Below are 15290 nucleotides of genomic sequence, written 5' to 3' on the forward strand. Positions count from 1 at the left end.
CCCCCTCCCTCTGCCTTGCCTGCCTGCCCCTTCCCAGGACCCAGGCCTCTGACTCCCTTTGGGCCTTGGTGCAGCCCCCCCCCCCAACTCTTTCGACCACTCTAAGCCACATTGCACCTTCCCAATCTGGACAAGCTCTCCAAGGGGGCCCACAGCCTCAGTCTTTCCCCCACAAGTGGAAACGCCACTGCAGGCCCCATCTGGACACAAGCAACGAGATGCCAACCTCCAGATTCAAGTTTCTTCGGATTTTTTAATTATAATTATTATTTTAATAACAACCTGAATCCCAGAACTTGCAGACTGTCCACACTCCCACCCCTGGGCAGAGGAGAGGGAGTACTTTGAGGGAACAAGGTGCGGATGGGGTGTCTGCCAAGGAGACTCCAACCCCCCCAGCCATCTACTGCCAAGGGTCCCAGAACACGGACACCCCGGGAGGGAGGAGGAGGGCCCCACCTAACACCCCATCCTGAAGTCCTCCCTCCTCCTTCAAGGCCTGGGGATGCCACAGCCCAGTCCCTGGGCGCTAGGGGGAGATTGAGGAAGAGTGGGGGGACAGGCCAATTCTGAGCCTTCAGCTCCCATCCCCAAGGACCAGGAGGCATTAAAGCTGCATAGGAAGAGGGGGCAGGCAGCTGGCACGAGGCCTGGCAGCTGTGGCAGCCCCCAAAGGCACATTGTGAGGGAAGGGAGGCTCAGACGGAGGGCCCGTTGGGCGCAGGGGGCCCAAGCCGCGGGACTCCCGAGGAGGGCAGCTGGGCCAGCTGCTCAGGGCTGGCCAGGGCACGCAGCAGTCCATTCTCCTGCTCCAGCGCGGCATTCCGCTCAGCCAGGTCTCGGATCTGCTCCTTCAGCACCTCCACCTCCTCCCGGACCGCAAACATGAGGTGGGACTTCACCAAGTCCTGGGGGCCCGGGGACAGACAAAGAGTCAGGGGTCCCAGGCCACCCCAACCTCATCCCTGCCCAGTGCCTCGAGGGCCTGGGTGTGAGAGATGGCCCTGCTCCCAAATGATGAAGGATCACTGGAGAAGCAGCAAAGCAGGGAAGAGGCGGCGGGGGAGGTGGGGGTTGCGGTGTGCAACGATGCCGGACAGAGACAAGGTCAGGGCTTGAAGACAGAGATGGGGGCCGGGCCAGGGGCCAAGGGAGATCAGGAGTTCAGGTGGAGACAGGAGGGAACCCAGCTGGGAGCGGGTTGGGGAGCTAGGAGTTAGTATTCCCTAATGAGGACAGCAGGGGTGGGGCAGCAGGACACAAGCCGGAACCTCCTGGGACCAAGATGGCTTCTCTTACCATGGCTTGTTCGATCTTGTTGTCAATGCCAATCAGGCTTCCGGAGCCGCTGGAGAGACACAGGGAGTCGAGAGGTGAGGAGGAAGAGTAGGTGCCAAGCCAGGTGTCTGGACACCCCAGCCGGCTGCCTTCCAGGTGCTTCTCAGAGCAGGCTCTGGCCTCCTCCACAAACCCCATTCACTGCAGCCTCCCGCCCACACCCCTGCCTGTACCTGTGACAGTAGAGAATCAGGGAGAGGAGGGTTTTGTCCATCCCCCGGCGGGGTGAGGGCCGCTGCCCAGGCGCCCCCAGGCCCCGGTGGGGTGGGGGTGCAGATGCCCCTCGGATGGGGGATGCTCCCCGAGGTGAGCAAGGAGAGGAGACACAGCCCCTTTTCCGGGGAGGCCCTGGAGCCATCCCCCCCACTCGAGTCTCATAAGATGACACGAGGGACTTGACCGAGATGCCTGGCTGGGCCATCCCCAAGGGAAAGGGCTTCAGACCCCCTCCAAAGAGAGAGGGCTGTATCAGAAGAACTGCCTGGGGGGCTCAGAGCCCCCCGGGGCAGAGCGGGGTCTGGCTGGTGCCAGGCAAGCAGAGAGGAGACAGTGCCCAGGGGGTGCTGGTCTGAAAGATATATGCCACCCCCCAGGGGAAAGCCTGGCCGCTATTGGCTCCTCAGGGACACGGGGACCCCCTCCCACCGACTCCACGGTGGGCGGGAATTCCCAGACACGGTCAGTGCCAGTGTCCCCTTCTCACCCTGGCACCAATCCCAGAGCAGAGGGAAGGGGGCAGGCTGAGGGAAGTCAGCTGGTGGGCTGGGTCAGGGGAGGGGCTCTGGGGCCAGAGGCCGGGTCAGGGAGGGGTGTGAAGGTTGAGGGACAGCCTGGCCTCAGGAAGCTACCCCCACCTCACCCCATCCGCCCCTCTGGGCTAATGCTGGCCTCCCTCAAGCCCTCAGCTCCACTCAGCTGGGATGGCGGGTGTTTCTGATATACTTGTCATCTTCCTTGGACTGTAAGCAACCTCCCCCCCCCAACCCCCATCCCAGACACAAAGCCCACATCATGGGTGACCCCTGGGGCCTGGCCAGAGAGATTCTCCCACCTCCCATGGTGAACGAGACAAGAAATGAAAAGGTCACCAAAGCAACGAAAACAGCCCCGGAAGACAAGCACAGCCTACGGATCTGGAACCTGGGTCTCAGCTCTGGGGTCTTGGAGGAAACAGAGGCATGAGGAGAGGTGGGAAGGTGAGGCTGGAGGTGGGATGTCGGGAATTGGAGCAGGGGCTTTTAAGATCCTTGGGAGAGAATGACGGGAGAGCAGGTCTGGCTGCAGTTTGTTAAATGGCCAGCAGAGGTCGACTCAGGCCCGGCGGAACGGTTCCCAGGGCCAGCGTCAGGATCCCTCAAGCACATCTTGCCTCTCCGAGGCCAAGGGCCTGCACAAGCCTTTCTGCCTTGCCCTATCCCCCAAGTCTCCCTCTTGTCACCACCCAGGTCTCAGGCTCCTGTCTCACCCCAAGGCTCACGACCCACCCCCGTCCAGCTTCTCCCTCAGCCACCTCAGCGCTGGGGCCAGCTCTCCACCCAGGCCTCCCTGTGCTGCAGGATCGATCCTATCCTCGAGCCCCCAACTTTGCCCCTCTCAGAGCGGGTGGTCTCAACATGCCGCATCCTGCACTCTTGTGCTCCCTTGTCGAGCCCTTTCTCCTGACTGTTGGCTCCAACTCGCTTCCCTGTGGGGGGAATGAGCACTCAATTCAAGGTGACCCTTGGATGAGGCCCTGCAGCCAGGCAGGGAGCACGAGGGAGCTGGGAATTTTCCATTTCCTGTCCAAGCTCTGGGTGCAGAAGGCGCTGACAGGTGGAGTAACCAAGGGGGTGACCAGGCCTGAGAGAGTGGGACAGGGTAGGGTGAGGAAAGGACACTGGGACTCCTCGGGTTGTGGAGGGTGGCGGGCAGGACAAATTTAAAGAGTGGAGGGTGAGCCAGCCAGCTGGAGAGCCAGGGCAGTTTTTAAGCTATTTCAGTCTGAGACACCTGGGTGGAGTCTAGGCGACCACAGGACACACACCCCCCTCCCCCAGTACACACAGACACACAGAGACCAAAGAGGGGAAGATTCACAGGAATAGGAACACCGGCCTTGCTTGGCGGACACTCAGGTAAAGATGCCAAGTAAGTTGTTTGTTCTTGCCAGAAATAAAGGAATAATACAACAATAAACATTTGTTGGCTGATAGATGACTATCTCCTGTTTGTCTAGGGCTGGAGAGTTTTTGACAGCACTTTCCACCTTCGCTTCTAACGTTAACACTTCAAGGGACCGGGACTCCGGCTGGCAACCCAAACCCTCCCTTTGAGAGCCTCCCCCGCCCCGGGGTAAGAAAGCAGCAGGCACTGTGCTGGAATTCCTGGGGGGCAGAGTCAGGACCCCAAGGCTTGCCGCTGACTGGGGGGGATCAGCCCCCACCACAAGCCCAAAAGGCAACTGTGTGCATTCAAACAAAATGCCCCCTCCTTCCAGACACTTGTTACCATCTTCCGGAAAACTGTCACGACTTTAAGTGTCCAAGACAATGACTTCAAATGTGAGTGGCGGCCCATGGGGTTGGTCCTGCATGATATGCACAGCTGAGCCCTGCGGGAGGACTCTTGGGTCCTGGGACAAGGGCAGCCCTAGAGGCTGGTCTTCCTTTTTGAAGGTCAAATGAAACAGCCTCAAAATGAGGATCAGACGAAGAAGCAGGACACCTGGGAGAGGTGGAAAGGTTCTGATCCTGGGGACAAGGGCCACCAGTCCTGCTCCCTAGCTATGCTCTGAGGAGCCCGCAGGGGATGGGCCTGAGGCCAACAAAGTGGCATCCGGATGCCCTCTCTGTACTACTCTCTCCCGGATCTCTGGTGCCTTTGGGGTGGGGCCAGGCCAGAGGAGGGGGGAGGTGGCTCCTCGCCCAGCTTATAAGAGCTGTCCCTGCCTCTGTCCTGGAGAGAAAAGGCATCCTAGAGATGACTGCCGCCTCCTCTTCTCTTGGGACGTAAGCATCCCAGCAGGAGAATGGAGAACACGGCTTTGGGGTCAGACCTAGGCTCTGAATGTAGTCCCGGCACTTACTAGCTGGGTGACCTTGGGCAAGTTTCTAAAACCTTCCTCCTCTGAGTTTCAGCTTCTTCCTCTGGAAAGTGGAGATCATGGGGTTGCTTTAGTGACAGAAAAGGTAGCGCCTGACCCAAAGGAGGTACTGGATAAATAAATGTACTTTTTCTTCCCCAAGCCCCTGGGATTCATTCCCTATAATGCCTGGATACCCCATGCTGGCCATCTACCCACCCATCCACTCATCCATCCATCCATCCACTTATTCAAGTACCTTTCAACCGCTAGGCTCTGCTGGGGACACGAAGGTTCTTGCCACCCAGGAGCACATGAGCATTCACCATTCACCAGGCACCCTCTGTTCTCCCATCCCCAGATTCTGAGATTGGCTGGCATCCCCAATTCCCCATCTGGGATACAGGCACTTAACTCCCAGCCCACTTTCCCTCTTGAAAGGGAGGTTCCATGCCACTCAGACCTTGCTCTCCTGCCAGTTCTGGGCACACCAGAGAGATGAGGTGGGGGCTATATGCCTCATTCCAGTGGGCCAAGGGGGTGGCCCAACCCAATCCTACCTACTGGCCCAGCAGGGTGGGGCAAGAGAGGGGCTGGGCTAGCCCAGAGCCCCAGAGGCTTGGAGTGGAGCAGGATAAAGGGGAGGCTGGGTGCTTGACCGGTCAGACTGGGGTGTGAAGAGGGGGTGGGACGGAGGGAGGGAAGGAGGGGTGAGCCTAAAGAATAGAGCTGAGGAGGCTCCTGGAGGCAGAGCCTTCTGAGAAGGAGAAGCGGGAGGCTGGGCTCCGAAATCAACAGGGGTGGGGAGGGAGAGGGAGCCCTTGTGCCAGGGAACCTCCCAAGTAGGAGGGAGGATGGGTGGGAAGCGCTGAGAATGGGGGGGGGGGCAGGTGACTCCTCTGGCCCTGGCCAACCTCACACCTCACACATTCCTGAGAGCTGGGAGCCCAGAAGCAGCACTGCCCTGTCCCATTGCGTCCCTCATTCTCCACGAGCCGCCACCAGCCCCTGGTCCCCCATCCCACTGGCCCCGCCACCCCTTCTCTTTCCTCTCTGCCTCCAGCTCCCCGCAAGGCCACAGGCCCTTTTCTACGTGAGACTTAGTCCCTCATTCCGGGGGTGGGGGGGCCACCCCTTGAGGGGCAGGCAGGAAGGAGGACTCCCTTCTGGAATAGGTCCCCCCCATCACCCACAAAACTCAGGGCTAAGCCCCACCCCTTATTTCCTCCCAAAGAGGAAGTCCCTCCCCCAAGCCTCAAACAGGAAGTCCCACTCCTCCCTCCAAAATAAAAGTGGTGACTCCCCAGCTCTTCTATCAGTCCACGGCCAGAAGGCAGCAGCCTGCCTATCTGACTCGCAATTTCGTTCCTCCCTTTTCAGCTTGCTGACATTCCTATGTTGAAACCTGGCCCTCGAAACAGGAAGTTCTGCCCACCGTGCCTCCGAACTGAACGGACATTCTCCCCTGAATGGCAAACCCCAACAGATCCTGCTCTCCCGTGCCTCCCCTGCATCCCACAACCATCCTGCCCCAGCTTTGGCTTGGCCACAGGGAGGGCTCGGCCCTCCTGGTCTTCCTAGCGCAGAGAACAGAACCTCAGAAATGCGCTTTCTTGGTACTAGAGGTCCTAGGAGCCTCAGTAGTGCGCATGGTCCCTAAGGATACTGCTCCAAAGGCAGGAGTTCCATTCCGCTCAGTAGGGAGAGGGAGGTGTGAACCGGGAGGAGACCCACTCCCTATTCTCTTCTCCAGCGCATTTGCCAGTAAATTCTTAGGGTTGGCCAAATGATCGCTAAATCTGCAAGAGCTCTGGAATTTGACAACAATGACTCCCTTCAAACTCTAAAAAAAAGTCTATGATTTGACAATCCTAAGCCAGGGAGTCCCACCCAGCTCTCTCCACAGAGAGGGAGTGGGTCCCAAATCAACTTTGCCCAGTGGTTGTGCCCAGGCCAGGTTTCCCTGTTGAAGAGGTCGTCTCCAAGTTTAAGTTGGGGGAAGGACACCCACCAGGCAGTTTCATGCGGCTACCCCAGGTGCTGGGTGGGGACCCAGAGCCCACCTACCTATCATCATCGCTGTCCAGGTGGCCACTGATGGCCAGCATGGAGCGGGCCAGGCTGAGGCTCTGGGCTGCTGCTGCTCCAAAGGGGTCTGGAGACTTGTGAACCAGACTGGCATCAGGGAACAAGTAGAAGGCTGGGGAGCTGGGGCGAGAGTCGAATGGGGGCACCTGGAGGCAAGAGGGTAGGAACCATCACGTCAAGGGCAAGAAAGGAACAAGCCACCTTACAACCTGCCTAGTAGCCCGCCTGCCCAGCTCTCCCCACCTACCTCGGCTCTCTTCCAAGAACCCAGGAGTCCTGCCCCAAAGGCCCCCTCTCCCCCAGGTCTGGTGAAGGTACCAGGCAGGTATCAGAAGCAAGGGAAACAGTGCCCATCCTGAGGGCTGGGTGAGCAGCTCCCAGAAAGTGGCCCATGGGGTATCAAAGCACCAGAGACCTGGTCTGCACTCCAGCACCCTTCCACCAGCGGACCCAAGACCCCCCAATCAGGGGCTAATCAGAGGGTGTCTGCCTTCTGTCACCTGACTTATTAAAGCGACTCAAGTGTCACTTCCTCAGAGTGGCATTTCCCCATCATCCGACTAGTGAATTCCACTGAACTGTTCTATTTTTTTTTTTTTTTTTTTTTTTTTTGAGCACCGACTAGTACCTCAAATTAAAGTATTTTTGCCTCCCTGCTGCTGGAAGGTAAGCTCCAGAGGGCAGAGTTTAGAGTTTGTTCAATAGCTATTTGTAGAATGAATGAATCCTCAGAAACTGGTCCTCCTCCCACCCCACTCTATCCATTCTAGCCTCTTCTCTCCAACTTCTCGGATTCAGGATTCAGGTGAAGTTCTGCTCCTGCGCTGGGCCCTGGGGCGGGGAGAGCGGTTGGGTTGCTGAGATGGGGGGGGAGGCGGAGCCTGGGCATGGACCCACACAGCCCAACAGGCGCTGGGGGTGGCTGCAAAAGGGCGGGGGCCACAGGAACAAGCCGCCTCTGTGAGGCCCCAGGAGGCCCCTGCTTCTCGGAAAAGCCAAGAACAGAGAGTCCAGAGTGGTTAGAGGGACAGAGCAGAGGAAGGGGGCCCAGGTGGTGTCCCCCTCCCCCCCGGCCCTCCTCCCAGCCTCTCTCTTGAGAGAGAAGAGACAGGGGGGAGTGTGGAAGAGAGCCAGACTTCGGGGCCAGGAAACAGCAGCACAGATGCATGCACACAGGAAGGGCTGAGGAGGTGGAGAAAGGAAAGGGGTCTGGGGGCACCGAGGAGAGAGGGACGTCTGCAGGCCCAAGGGAAGCTCGGGCAGGGCTTAAGGACACGGAGAGACTGGGGCAAAGGGGGCTCGCTTTGGAAGAGCATGGGGACAGGGACCAGTAAAGGAAAGAGCATCTTCTCCCCTGGGGTAGGAACTGAATGAAAGCTCCAGAAAAGTAGGGGGCGCAGCATGAGAGATGTGAGCTTGAGGCCAAGAGGGGGTGGGGGGAGCCGGTCCTGACCGGTCCTGACAGGGCCCAGACATCCAGTCCCAGGTTATTTTTATACTGTGGTTTGTGCCCAAGGCCAGGAAGGGGGAAAAGTTCTCATCCTCACACTCCCTGCCTTTCCTCCTGAAGTCCAAGGTGTTATTTTCTCCTCCAGGACAGACACATCCATCCCCCACATCCCTGGCTGCCCACCCCCACCCCAGGGACCCAGGCATCCTGCCCCCCAGCCCAGACTTGTTCCTCTTTTGGAGACAGGAAGCAGAAAGAGCAGAGGATTTAACTCTTTCTCCACTGCTTCCTGCCTCTCCCATTCCCTGGTGGTCACCTCCAGTTATCAATAGTGGAGAGGCCTAGATGTGGGGACCAGAGACAGACAACTGGGGGTGGAGAAGACAAACCACCAACCCCCTATCCCACCCAGTTCCTCAGATCCTTGGAGAAATCTGACTTGGGACAAAGCTTGGGGCTGGGATGGGCGGCTAACGGGAAGACAGACCCCCACCTTTGGAATGGCGCTGCCAGGGAGACTTACAGTGGAATGCCTACTTTTTACCCCTCCCAGCCAACTTTGGCAGCTCCTCTCCCAGAGACCCAAGCACCCAGCCCCACCTGGGACTTCCACCCTCAATGCCCCAAGCCAGAAGGGGTGAAACCAAGACAGAAGGTGAGGGCCAAAGTGAGGAGGCCACGGCTCTGTGACAGGGAGACAGCACTGGGCTATATGGAAATGGAGACAGGGGCCAAAGGTAACAAATTAGAGGCCAAAAAGAAAGAAGGTGCAGAATGTAGGGGAAAGGGGAGCCTGAGAAAGAAAACAAGGCTGTGGGAAGAGTAGGATGGACTTCCCAGGGAGAAGGCAGGAAGAGAAAAGAGGGGCTGCCTGACCTGACAGACAAGGAGTATGGAGGTGGAGGCAGGAAGGCCAAGGCTGGAAGTTAGGCCCAGGCTGAGATGAGCAGGCGCCGGCCCTCAGGTGTCTCCCCCACCGCCGAACCCAGCTCTTACCTGCCCCATCTCCTCTGGAGCAGCCAACTCCATTCTCAGCCGCAGGGCTCCATCCTTTGATCGGGACAGTGGAGGGGTCGCCGATGCTGAGCCCCCAGCCTCCACTTCCACCCTCAGGGAGGGCAGAGGCGTGGCAGCCCGGGACGTGCCAGCGCTATCCCCAGTCCTGGGCTCTGGGGGGCGCTGCTGGGGTGGGGAGACTGACAAGGGGGGTGTCTCCACCTTGGCCTTGCCAGGCACCGCCAGCTGGCCCAGCCCCCCAGTGAAGGAGCGGGCTTGAGGTCCAGGGGAGGTGGGGGGTGGACGGAGCCAGGAGGTGGGGCCCTGAGACAGGCCTGGCTGCGGGGTCGGGGCACCAAGGCCCAAGCTGGCCAGCTCCAACCTGGAATCCAAAGATCTGCCCCCAGTGCCTCCCGAGGCCCCTCGAACTCCCTCCAGGAGCCGGCTGAAGCCAGGGGTCTCCAGGTCTCTCTCGTAAACATCCACACACGTCCAACGGCCTCGGCGATAAGGCTCTCCCAGGCCCTGGGGCAGCTTTACCACCCGGAAACGGGAGGCGGGGGCCCCAGGCGGTGGGGAGCCATTCCGGGGGGTGCTCTTGCCCCCTGGCTCGGGGTTGGGCTCCCCGTTAGGCACACGGGGTTGGGGCCCGGTGGGGGCCGGCAGGGCAGGGGGCTCTGAAGCCCCTGGGCTCCCTGGGCCCTCATAGTCCGTGGTGACGCTGGTGATTTGGAAACTACTCTTCTTCTTGCCCCCACTCATGGTCCCTGGGGCTCAGGACTCGGCCAAGGTGGGCGGGGGGCGCAGCTGGGGCTCCTCGAAAGGGCTCAGGCACCCCTGGAACAGGGGGGCCACATGGCGGGGGCATCAGGGCCCCTGGGGACATCTGGGTCCGACATGGCAGGAGGGCCTTTTGGGAACTGGGGGTGCCTGGTTGGTGAAGGGAGCACAGGGCAGGGGAGGTGGCGGGAGGTGGGGGCAGGGGCAGGTTTTTCCTGCCGCTGGCGCTGCCCAACTCCAGAGCTGAGTTTGCAAACTGGAAAAAGAGAGAGAGAGAGTGTGTGTGTGTGTGTGTGAGAAAGCAGTGGGCAGGCCACCTCCGGGGCTTCCTCTCTGGGGAGCAGGATGGGGGAGGAAGGGGAAACCACCAGAGACCCAGAGACAAAGAGACAGGCAGAGAGGACAGAGACCCGGAGATCCCAGCGGTCCCACAGAGTAGGAAGGGGCAGCCCAGATCCGAAGTTGGGCATTTCTGCTCTGGGATTCAGACTCACAGGACCCAGTCGCCCGACAGCAGGGGGGCTCCAGGGCCTGGGCTGAGCTGGGATGAAGCAGCCCCTCAGCCTGGCCCCGTCGCCGAGAGGCCTCTGCTGGGTGTCCAGGACCCCGCACCCCAGCTGCCCCATCCCTGGGGCAGGCCCTGCCCCGCTGCCCCGGCGCCCCGCCCAGCCCAGAGCCCTACCTCTCGGCCTCGGCCACCGAGCTGGGCCGGGGGTCCCGGCCGCCTAAGATGTCGTGCTGTCCTTCCCCTGGGGCCTCTTGGCCCCAGCAGCGTGGGGGGCGCAGGCGGCGATCAGAGGCTGTCCAGTTCTCTTCGGGGGCCGCACTTCGTCCCGCAAGGCATCTCAGTAAAAAGTTTGCTCTCCGGGAAAGAAGGAACCCCCGCCTCCTTGGTGGAGCCCAGGCGCGGCCTCTGAAGCCCCAAAGATCTCCGGACCCGTGCGGGAAGAGGCGGCTCTGCCCCCCCACCCCGAGCCTCCAGGTGGAGCCGCCTGGGTGCTTGGGGCGAGTGGGTCTCCCGAATCTCCTCCGCGTGGCACTGCTGGCTCTCCCTCCGCTCTTCAGCTCCTCTCGCTCCGGTCTCTCTGCCTTTCTCTTTCTGGGCTGTTGACAACCCCCACACCAGGAAGTCCTGCCTCCCCGGGCCTGCTGACTGCTCCTCTCCTCCTCCTCCTCCTTCCCCTCTTCCTCCGCCCTCTCTGCCTCCTGGGGCTCCCGGCCAGCTGGCCCGGGGCCAGGCCCGCCACCACCGCTGCTGGTGCAGTTGCTGCCGCTGCTGCCGCTGCTCCTGGGGCCCCGAACGGGCTTAACCCCACACCTGCTGGGCCCGAGCCCAGCGCTTCCTCGGAGGGAGGGGCTGTGGAGGGCGGAGTGAAAGGGGAGGAGTTTGCAGGGAGGCCAGGGATTCCCTTACTTGTAGGCACTTGCTGCCATTGGCCTACCGAGACGGAGAAGAGTGGGAGGGAACTTACCACCAGGGGCTCTGCTGGCTGCCCGCCACCCCATAAGCAGCCCGTACGCGTTAGGGGGCTGCTCCGCTGTTATTGTCATCTCTTCACTGGTTTTCACTGTAACTCTATGAGGCGGGTACTGTTACTCTCTCCTGGCCTTATTTTAAAAAGTGGGTTATGGTGACAGTTTGCAAACAGGCCCCCAAGTAGAGAGAGAATAGGAAGGACTCCCAGGTCCCCATCGTGCAGTTTCAACAGTGATCAACTCACAACCAGCCTTGGTTCATCTCTACTGCCAATATCTTTTGTTGTGTCGTGCTGGAGTATTTGAACCAAATCCCAGGCACCGTACTATTCCCTTTCTTAGATGTGGATATTGAGACCCGGAACGTTCAGAAAGGCTGTCAGGGGTACAGCTGGAACATTCTACACACTCAGGTGTGCCCTTGTCTGGCCCCCATACAGAGAAACAAAGAGATGTGCTCAGAAATGTGCTGACTAGCACTTTCTCTCCAACCCTGGTCACATAGACATATATACATAATGTACACACACTCCCCCACACAGATGCACCCGAGGACACACCCGGCGGGCCCAAAGCACCCCACTTCTCCCATGCCACCCCTCCTTTGCTACTGGAGGATCTGCATACACCACGAAGGGCCTACTGTGTGCTTGGCATGAAAACATTAACCTCCAACGGCCATTTTCTCTTTTGTGGCACCCTCAACCAACAATCTGAGCAAAAGCAGGGTCTAACGGCCACATCTGCCTTCACTCCTAGCTTCAGAAGGGAATGGATTCTAATCAATTTTGGTCAAATGGAACTACTCTTGAGCACTCTGAAAATTCCTCATATTCGTCTGCTTGACATAGTTATCTCACTGATTCTCAAAACAGTCCGGGGCAGGGATGGGGTCGGTTTTGAACTCCTGTGTTTCTGCTGATGAAACAGAGGCTCACAGGCGTTCAGTTTTCTGCCTGAGGCCTCAGAGCTAGTATTTGATGGCATCGAGACTAGGAATGGGCTGACACAACCCTCCTTCTTCAGCTTTAGCTCATGGAAATTTTTAACCACTCTTTAGGGTTAGGGAAAACAAAATGATGCCTCCTGCCTCCACGTTTATGTATTTATTCTGAATTTCTTTGTTAAAATGCACCTACTCCTTCCTCTCTCCTTTCATTGTAACAGTGGCTACCACAGCCAGGTCCTAAAGGCCTCCCAAGTCCTGAGGTCCAGGAAGCATCTTCCCACACAAACCCCCACCCCCCAACTCTCTCCCCTCTGGCAATATTCAGAACACAGCCCTGCTGCTCCGCCCCAGATCCTCCTTCCTTCAGCGCTGACTCGCTACAAACTATTCCAATTTTATCTTTGGACCCTCCCCTTCCCACCAACTCAGACACTCGGCAGCAACTTCGGACTCCTCCGCGTCTGCAGGCCCTGGGACGTTGCTGGTCTCTGCAGAGATGTTTATTGAATGAATAAATAAAAATTCATTCGCACTAAGGTGTAAATGTGAGAGGACTGTTATGTATTTTAATGTGTTCCCTCTCCTGGGGGCAATAATAGCCCTTTAATGTATTTTGAAGCTTACAAAGCTCCCTGTATTAATTCCTTTGCTGCCCCCAACAACTTTTTGGAGGTAGGTATGACAGGAGGCATCTCTCAGAGAGGGGGTGCGATTTGCCCAAAGCCACACAGCGCATCTGCAAAGATTTGCCATATAAAGTAACGTGCACAGGTTCCAGGGACTAGGGGTGGGTATCTGTTGGGGGTCCATTTTTCAGCCACTTGAGGGTAGAACCCAGTTCTTTTTGCAGCTAATGTTCGGCAAAGGGATTTCCGAGGGCGGATTTCTCGGAGTTGAAGAGAAAGGTAATGGGGCATGGGGGGGGGAGCGACCCTGAACGGACGCCTCAACCGCACCCGGGCCGTTGCCGCGGTGGTCCCACTCAAAGGCCGACCCCCACAGCACCCAGGACCTGGCGGGCGCAGCCGCGGAGTCAAAGGTTACTGGGAGGATGACTTGAGCCACTGGGGCCGACTGGCGGAAGCCTCTGAGCCCAGGCCGTGAAACGAGGTCCGGGCGCCCAGGAGGCTTCAGGGATAGGCGCCCAGCAGCAGGAGAGCCAGCGCCGGCGCCCTCCCCGCACCTGGGGGCGGCAGGGAGATGGGGCGCAGCCAAGAGAACACGCCCCCTGCTGTGCAGAGACGCGGATGGTAGGGCTCACGACTCTGAGCCCCTCGGCCCGGAAAGCGGCCCCCCCTGCCGGCCTCGCCGCCTCACTGCACTCAGGGCCCCGCCGCCGCAGCCTCGCCCCGGCCCGAATCGGGGTGCGCACCCGGGCAGCGCCGGGCGCGCACGGGGTACGCGCGGGGGTGCAGGTCCCGGGCTGCCACCGGGGGGCGCCGCTACGCGCTGCGCCCTGCTTCGCTCCGCCGGGGCCCCGGACACCGAACCGAACGCCGCCCGGCCGGGCAGAGGCCGAGGGGCGACGAGGAGCGGACGCCTCAAAGCGGGGGCGGGCCGGCGGCACGTCCTCCGCGCCCTGCGACCTTTCTCCGAGTCCCCCCGTGGGCTCCGCGGGCTCTGCGTTCCCCGCGCCTCCCACCCAGCCTGGCGGCGCAGCGCGGCACGGCCGCTCCCACTCCGTCCTTGGAGGGTGTGGAAGGGTGGGTTTGGGGCCGGGGGCGGGTCTGGGGGCGGACCCGGAGGCGGGGCTGTCTCTGCGGCAGGGCCCAGCTTGGCTCCCCCCGGTCTCTCTCTGTCTCTCCTCCTCCCTCCTCCTGCTCCGGGCGGAGCCCGGCATGGGGGGGCCGGCGCCCGGCAGGCCAGGTACGGTGATGTGGAAATTGGGGAGCCTTGGTGCGGGGAGGTGGGGTGGGGGGGGAACAGGGAGTAGTGAGGATTGGCGGGGCGAGAGACGGAGAAACCCAGGGTAGCAGGACAAGGGGAAGGGGAGGGGTGCCCGGAAACCTGGGGCCCTTGGATGGAGAGGGGAATGAAGCCGCCAGGTTTGGAACAAACAGGGAAGGGAGAGGACGGCAGTGAGGAGGGGCGCCTAGGAGGAGAGGTGAGGCCAACGGCGTAAAGGAGAGTGTGTTTGGGGGGAGGGAAACCAGAGCAGGTCTGGAGGCCGCAGCTCAGAAGGTAGCTATGGGGCCAGACTGGAGACCGCCGGCTGGGATTGAGGGCAGGGACTGGAAGAGGGAAGCCGGGAGCCTCCCAGATCCTGGAGGAGGAAGAAGGGGATCTGGGCCATCATCGAGGGAGGTGGAGACGGTCACTGAGGGGCCAGGGCGCAGGAATAGGGGTGGACGCAGGCCCGGGCCCAGGCAAAGGACTGGAAGGGAGAACAGCCCGCAGGGAATGGAAATAGATGGATGGGTAGGATTGTAGATGCCCAACTCCGACTGCCCCCATCCCTTTGCCAGCATCCCCACCCTGCCTTCATGACACCCCAGCCTCAGGGCCCAAGAGGGGGTGGGGATTCTGACCATCTCCCCCTTCCCCAGTGGGGTGCCATGTACGCAAGTAGGCCATAGCAGAACTCCTTGTCTGTAGGTATGTCCAGTTCCCTGTAGCCGGTTGTGTGTGTCTAGAGGTCTGTGTGTGCTGTGGGTGTGTCGGGGGTGTTTATGTCTGTGTGTGTCTGCTTGTTCCTAGGTTGTGTTTACCTATGCTGATTTCTGTGTCTGGTCCTCTGTTTGTAGATATAGGTCTGTGGCCTGGTGGTTTGTGTGTCTGAATGTGTGTTTGTGTGGCTGTGGGGCTGCTCTGTATTTGTGGGGCCTGTGTGGTAGATCAGGATGTATTTACAGGATGGGAATCTGTGTCGAGCTGATCTCTCCGGGATGTGTATTTGTGGCTCTGAACACCTTTGTCAGGGTGTGTGACTCTGTGTACACGTATCCTTCTATGTCTGTCTGTCTGTGGGTCCTAGAGGCGGTCGGTATTGGGTTTTCTCTGCCTCCATCTGTTTCCACTCTCTGAGGACCCAAGTCACATCTCCGCTCCTTTCTCTCTCTCTCTCTCTCCCCTTCATTCATTCCTGGCCCCCACCCACCCCACATCTTTCTTTTTTTCCTTCCCTTCTCCCCCACCAAGTGGATCCGGGACCC

The 15290-nt window shown here is 59.8% G+C and overlaps 1 protein-coding gene across 1 annotated transcript; it reads right to left on the reverse strand.

Annotated features, from left to right (window-relative positions):
* Positions 1 to 233: 233 nt before the first annotated feature.
* On the reverse strand, positions 234 to 10970 carry TSC22D4 (TSC22 domain family member 4). The gene is made up of 5 exons (XM_040634856.1): positions 10396 to 10970; positions 8934 to 9969; positions 6467 to 6633; positions 1300 to 1348; positions 234 to 908 (listed from the first exon to the last, which is right to left on the reverse strand). Exons 2-5 carry the CDS (start codon positions 9693 to 9695, stop codon positions 699 to 701), a joined length of 1188 nt encoding a protein of 395 aa, XP_040490790.1. The 5' UTR covers positions 9696 to 9969; positions 10396 to 10970; the 3' UTR covers positions 234 to 698.
* Positions 10971 to 15290: the final 4320 nt, after the last annotated feature.

The sequence above is a fragment of the Ursus maritimus genome, unplaced genomic scaffold (genome assembly GCF_017311325.1).
Source record: "Ursus maritimus isolate PB19 unplaced genomic scaffold, ASM1731132v1 scaffold_2, whole genome shotgun sequence".
Classification (NCBI taxonomy): domain Eukaryota; kingdom Metazoa; phylum Chordata; class Mammalia; order Carnivora; family Ursidae; genus Ursus; species Ursus maritimus.